The sequence below is a fragment of the Phragmites australis genome, chromosome 24, assembly GCF_958298935.1.
Source record: "Phragmites australis chromosome 24, lpPhrAust1.1, whole genome shotgun sequence".
Classification (NCBI taxonomy): Eukaryota; Viridiplantae; Streptophyta; class Magnoliopsida; order Poales; family Poaceae; genus Phragmites; species Phragmites australis.
In genome coordinates, this window is record NC_084944.1 from 1488189 (window position 1) to 1494799 (window position 6611).

Below are 6611 nucleotides of genomic sequence, written 5' to 3' on the forward strand. Positions count from 1 at the left end.
CGTCTTTATTGCATTGCCGAGACCGGCAAAGACGAGCGCCGAAACGCCAAAGGTGGCAATCAAGGCGGCCTCCGGAAACAGCAGCCACTTCCGTCGTCCGTCGCCGGATGCATGGACAGAAATCGACCGATTAGCCATTCTCAGTGGCAGACCTTTTTTAGCCATCCTCACCCTTTTTTTCAGTACGAATGGCCCTGCGAGGTGATCGAGCAGCATTGATTTCCTCCAGGATGCTTCGGCATCCATTTCCATGGACACTTGCACAGGCTACAGCTCATCGAGTCACGTGGTCGCGTGCATGCGTTACGGTTAATTAAAGTAACAGGATTCTTTAACCGCAGCGAAAATACTGGGGCTAGTACAGCGAGTAGTTAACGGAATTATGCTAAGGGGGGAGGGGGAGAGAGAGAGAGAGACGCGACGACGAGTGGTGGTGGAGCATATGAATTGTGGGTGGGCAGGGGATGGATGCAGTGCATGGGATGGGGCACGTTGGGGCCTGCTGCCGTGCTGGGTTGCAGCTTCCTCTCCCCTGTGCACGCTAATTAATTCTATACTCCACCAAATCGCACCTCCTTAATGCTATCTTATGCGCAGCTTTTGTCAAACTTAGTTTTGTGCACATACATGCACTGGTGCTTGCTACTCCATCTCTCTCCTCTCGATCTCCCACTCTATATTAATTACTACTTCGCAACAACTCTTCCTCTGTTACTGGTGATCGAGTGACTGGAGCCCTTCGAAGCCCAGCACGCGCACTATTTCTTCTCCCCTCCTCAGACCTCTCCTCCTCTCATCACTCCACTCGATACCTCCTCTCTCACTCACACACACACTCTCGTCACTGCTAATAGCAAACCTAGCTTCTAGCTCGTACTAGAACGAGCACTGTCACTTGCTCGTTTGAAGAAACTGCCTAGTGCCAGCTAAGTACTGCGTGTACGGCAGCTCTAGTGCCCGGGAAGGCCGGGATGGCGTCGGAGTGGGAAATGGCCATGGGAGTGGAGCTCGGCATGGGAATGAGAACGTACCATCACAACTCCTCGAGCATCACCACCGCACCGATGAGCAGCCACCACAGCGGGGGTGGCAGCTTCTCCACGGCGCACCATTATTACTACGGGATGCCGCCGATGGGCGACACCATGCCCGTCGACGACCTTCTCGACCTCCCCAACGGCGCCGGCGCCCACGAGTTCTTCCCCGCCGCCGCCGCCGCAGCGGCCACTGACAACGGCCACCACTCCGGGGCCATGGGCGAGCCGTCACCCACCGCCAACTCGTCCGATCACCAGACGTCCCTCCTCTCCTTCGCCGACGAGTTCTACATACCCGTAAGCACCAAACGATCGCATAGCCATGCATATACATACATATATGTTGTGAGCTCTGCATATGTTGTTTCGTACTTAGAGAGGTTTTGAGGCATGATATCGAACCGATGAGCTCAACAATGTCGGTATGGATGTTATATTTGTAATTCAGAGCGAGGAAGCTGCGGAGCTGGAGTGGCTATCCAAGTTTGTGGACGACTCCTACTCCGACATGCCAAATAACTCGTCGGCCGCGCAAGCCGCAATGGCCGCGGCTGCGGTCGCCAACGCGGCCTGCAATGGTGCTGGCAACTCGGCTGGTCAAGACATATGTGTCACGGCGGCGCCTGGACGCGGCGCGCGTAGCAAGCGGTCGCGCGCGACAGCCGCGGCTGCCGCCGCATGGCACTCCCTCGTGCCGCGCCCGGCATCGCAGACGTCGCCGTCATCGTCCTGCTCGTCCTCGGACTTCCAGTCCTCGAAGCCAGCACGGCCCAACGGCTCCAACGGCAGCCGTGGCAAGAAGAGCCCGGTGCCCGGGGGGGCTGCGGGGGAGGCGGGCATGGAGGCCGGCGTGCGGCGGTGCACGCACTGCGCGTCGGAGAAGACGCCGCAGTGGCGGACGGGGCCCCTGGGGCCCAAGACCCTGTGCAACGCGTGCGGCGTGCGGTTCAAGTCCGGGCGTCTGATGCCCGAGTACCGGCCGGCGGCAAGCCCCACCTTCGTGCTCACGCAGCACTCCAACTCGCACCGCAAGGTCATGGAGCTGCGCCGCCAGAAGGAGCTCATCCTCGTCCGCGGCAGCCACCGTGACGCCGCAGCGGCCGCGGCAGCCTTGGCGGCGACAGGATCCGCCGGGCCGAGGCCGGAGCTCATGTTCCGTGACTACGGCGTGTGTTAGCTAGCCGGAGCTGGCCATGCATTGCATGGAGCTTAGATCCTTTTGCGAATTGAAATTCTCCCGGCCCGTTCCTTCTTTCCTTTCTTTCCCTGATCGCCTACGTATTCCAGATATTTTCATTTCTCTTTTGTTGATTATTAAATCGTTGGTACCTACCTCCCTGCTTCTAAGTTCTATGAGAGATCAATCAATTCTGTTGGTATAATTGTGATGGTGAGTAATCATGTATCTCAAAGCGTCACATATCAAACGAATGGTCGTGATTGTGATTTAGCAAGTGCATTAGTCATGGTTCGCATTCCGTACTACTCGACCAGCACGAATGCCTCCGCATAGTCTGTCTTCTTCTTCGGTGAATCACAGATCTCCTCCGAGTGTTCAAAGAAACAAATTACACTTGTGTCTTCATCAGTTTGTTCGTGCTCCTTCGCTTTTCTGTTACTTTTAGGTGAGTTTTTTTTCTTTCTCTAAGCAGGAGTACTTTGCTCGTGGTTGTTAGTTGTTACTCCTACTTGATGCTTTCTTCTTCCTCACTGGTAGGTCAAGCTTTTTAATGGAGAGAGAGAGAGAGACGGGAATGGTGGGTGTGCCAGAACGTGATTTGGCCCTATCGCGGCCTTTTTGGCCGGGGAAAGAGTGGGCAATGCTCCGGTCACGTGACAGTGCCCCCCTCACTCCACCTTCAGCGTTTCATCATCGACCTTCTCTCCTCACTTATTAGCGTCATCGTCTTCCTCCTCCGACTTTTCTTGCCGTTTGTTTTCTCCGTGGGGCTACACAAGGCAGCAGGGCGAGTAAAGGGGGCTTTGGACCGAGCTCGTCGTGGCCATGGAGTGCGAGTGTGTGTGGTGTGGGCATGCATGCGACCCTGCCGACTTCCATGTGGGCGTGGTCCGCTAGTCTCCGGCTGCCCGTATATTGTGCCGCGTTTGATTGGTTGCTGCTGTACTGCCCGTACTAAGCAACCATGTTTCGTGTGCTCGCAAAGTCGTAGCTATGCATTTCTTTTGTACATGTATGCGACCTAACTCACAAAACAGTAGCAAAGCACTGAGAATGACAGGTTACTCTCAGAAAACGATGCTTGCATATATTACAGTTTACAGAATGACCTCTTCGAGTGACATGACGTGTGAGGATCGTCAGGAACTCTCCAGGTTCGCCATTGAAATGACTCAACGTGCGGCACGGAGGAACATCGAAGGACACTTCCCAGCGCATGCAAAAGCGATGGAATGCGAGAGGCGAGGAGCGAGGCCATACGGCCCAAGTAGTTTATCGGTTGTCGCATTGCGTGCAGTTGCTCGATTTGACACTTTGCCCGAAACGCGCGCCAGCCAGGGAAGACACCTGTCCTGTCCGGCTCTGCCGGCTTTGATTCTTCGTCGCCGACGTGAAGTGCGTGCAGCTTGCAGGTTGCCCGCCTTCGATTGGCTTGCACCCCTGCCACGACGAGGTGGCGACGTTACATCAAAATACCTCATCAATATCAATTTTAAAATTTTATTAGTTTTGGTTTTGAAACCGGCTTTCCATAAGTAGTACCGATAGTCTGAGGGTGACTAATGATACGTTCATCTATCGGCATGCAATTCCCAAGCTATCACAACCGCTCTCATCGATAGGCATGGGACTCTAGGCTAGCTTAACTTCGTTCACCCATAAGTGCCCGATTCAAGGCATACATTGCTCCTTTCATTCACCAACTATCGGTTCCTAGGCTATTGCAGCCACTCTCGTCCATAGGCTTGTGACTCCAGACTGCCAAAGCTCCATTCGCCGACGGACGCTCGATTTAAGGCATGTGTTCCTCCTTTTGTCTATTGGCGATCGGTTTCCAAGTCATCGCAACAACAATTGACCACATGTCCTGGTGATGAAGATGTTTCAATGGCTCTCAAGGGCATAGTGAGGATTGACAGATACTTGTCCCCTAGAATTGTATTGTCTCGACTCATAGCAAGAGCTCTTGGTCTAGAAGATTGTCATGTCATGATCTAGGTTGCTTTAGGAGTGGGGGGGGGGGGTTTGAAAGATTGGACTTATTTCTGAATCCTAATAAGAATCTAGCTTTCTATTGTATAATAGATTCTATAAATACTACATATTCCGTGTAAGGTGTATGAACGCCCGAATTAATTGGGCAAAGATCTAACCATTATAACTTGGCCCATCAGAATCGACTACATGGATCTTTATTTTTCCAATGATTAACATGATAATTTTTTATATTTTTAATTTCAAATTTAGTTATTTATTAATTGTATTTCATATGAACATTTTGGTTTAATATAGACCGTTAGATGATCATAACAATCAATTATGTACATCCTTCTCTTTTTTATTTTATTTTACATGGGCTCTTCATTTAGACAGTTTGCTTCCCAATCAATATGGAAATTGAAATATTAATATCATTATTTTGTATTCTAAATATTAACTATTGATTAATTGTATTTTACATTGACTCTTTGTTTATGTATTTTGCTTTCCAATTTGCATGAAAACCAAACCACAATTTTTTCATATTTTTTAATTCCAAATTTAACTATTTATTAATCATATTTGATATAGACTCTTTACTTTAATATAGACCGTTAGATTATCGTAATAATAAATGATCTTGATCTTTTTTCAGATTAACGTGGTAATTTTGTAGCCTTGAGAGTATATTATATAATATATTCTATCTCTACTATAGATTCCGTGTAAGGTGTATGGATGCCCAAATTAATGAGCAAAGATCCGACCGTTATAACTTGGGCCCATCAGAATCAACGACGTGGATCTTTATTTTGTTCCAACTATTAATGTGATAATTTCCATATTTTTTAATTCCAAATTTAGCGATTTATTAATTGTATATATTTGATTTAATATAAACTACTAAATCAATGGTGTATATCCTTCTCTTTTTGGTATTTTATATGGACTCTTTATTTAGACAGTTTGCTTTCCAATCAATATGGAAATTGAACTATTAATTTCATTATTTTGTATTTTGAATATTAACTATTGATTAATTGTTGTTCACATTGACTCTTTGTTTAGGTATTTTGCTTCTCACTTTGCATGAAATTCAAACCGCTAATTTTTCATATTTTTTAATTCCGAATTTAACTATTTATTAATCATATTTGATATGAAGAAAACTAGATCGTTAGATTATCATAATAATGAGTGATCTAGATTTTTTTTCCAGATTAATATGATAATTTTGCAGCCTTGAGAGTGTATTGTATAATAGATTCTATCTCTAATATAGATTCCATGTAAGGTGTATGGACATCCGAATTAATCGGGTAAATATCTAACTGTTATAACTTGGGCCCATCGGAATTAACGATGTGGATCTTTATTTTTTCTAACGATCAACACGATAATATTTTATATATTTAATTCTAAATTTAGTTGTTTATTAAATGTATTTGATATGAACTCTTTGATTTAATATATGGTGTTAGATGATCATAGTAATCAATGGTGTATATTCTTCTCTTTTTTGTATTTTACATGAACTCTTTATTTAGACAGTTTGCTTCCCAATCAATATGGAAATTGAACTATTGATTTTATTATTTTTTATTTTGAATATTAACTATTGATTAATTGTTTTTTATATTGATGGTTTGTTTAGGTATTTTGCTTCCCAATTTGCATGAAAATCAAACCACTAATTTTCATAATTTTTTTAATTCCGAATTTAGTGATTTATTAATTATATTTGATATGAACTCTTTACTTTTATCTAGACCGTTAGATTATCATAATAATAAATGATCTAGATTTTTTTAGATTAATATGGTAATTTTGTAGATGAATGTGGTGCCTTGTTTTCTTTCATTCAAATATTAAGATATTAGAATTTTCTTTTCCTACCAGGAGGCCCTGCCACATTTGCAGAGGCCGTGAAGCCGGGAACAAACTGACTGGACAGTTGGACCAAAACCAGGCACATGTGACTACCCACAGACAATAGCATTTCCAAAAGAACGTACCTTACCTCCGACATGGGCTATTAGGCCTGCATCCTGTCGCAAATGGTGTATCTTAGCCACGACTATTTTCCTAAAAAAAAAGCCATGACTAATTGAATGCTCATGCGATTTTACAGATAAAAATTCATAGCACGTTGATTCGCTGAAGGCTACGCCATGAATTTGTAAGGGTGTTTGGGCGAGCTCCGTCTTTGGCCCTTGTCGCGCCCGACCTTTATCGCCACGCTTGATCTACACAATATTTATAAACCTATTTACATATCTTATTATCATGCTGCTAAGGATTCGTTTGATAGAACTTTAGATCTAAGATTTTTAAATTAGATATTTTTAGTTTAAAAATTTATAAAGTTAGAACTGTAGATACACTAAAAGTGATTAGGTGAGTCATTTTATTTT

The 6611-nt window shown here is 45.0% G+C and overlaps 1 protein-coding gene across 1 annotated transcript; it reads left to right on the plus strand.

Moving 5' to 3' along the window:
- Positions 1-492: 492 nt before the first annotated feature.
- Positions 493-2442, plus strand: LOC133906919 (GATA transcription factor 4-like). Its single transcript, XM_062348879.1, has 2 exons — positions 493-1334; positions 1486-2442. The coding sequence occupies exons 1-2, from the start codon at positions 972-974 to the stop codon at positions 2212-2214; spliced, it is 1092 nt and encodes a 363-aa protein (XP_062204863.1). The 5' UTR covers positions 493-971; the 3' UTR covers positions 2215-2442.
- The last annotated feature ends 4169 nt before the right edge of the window (positions 2443-6611 follow it).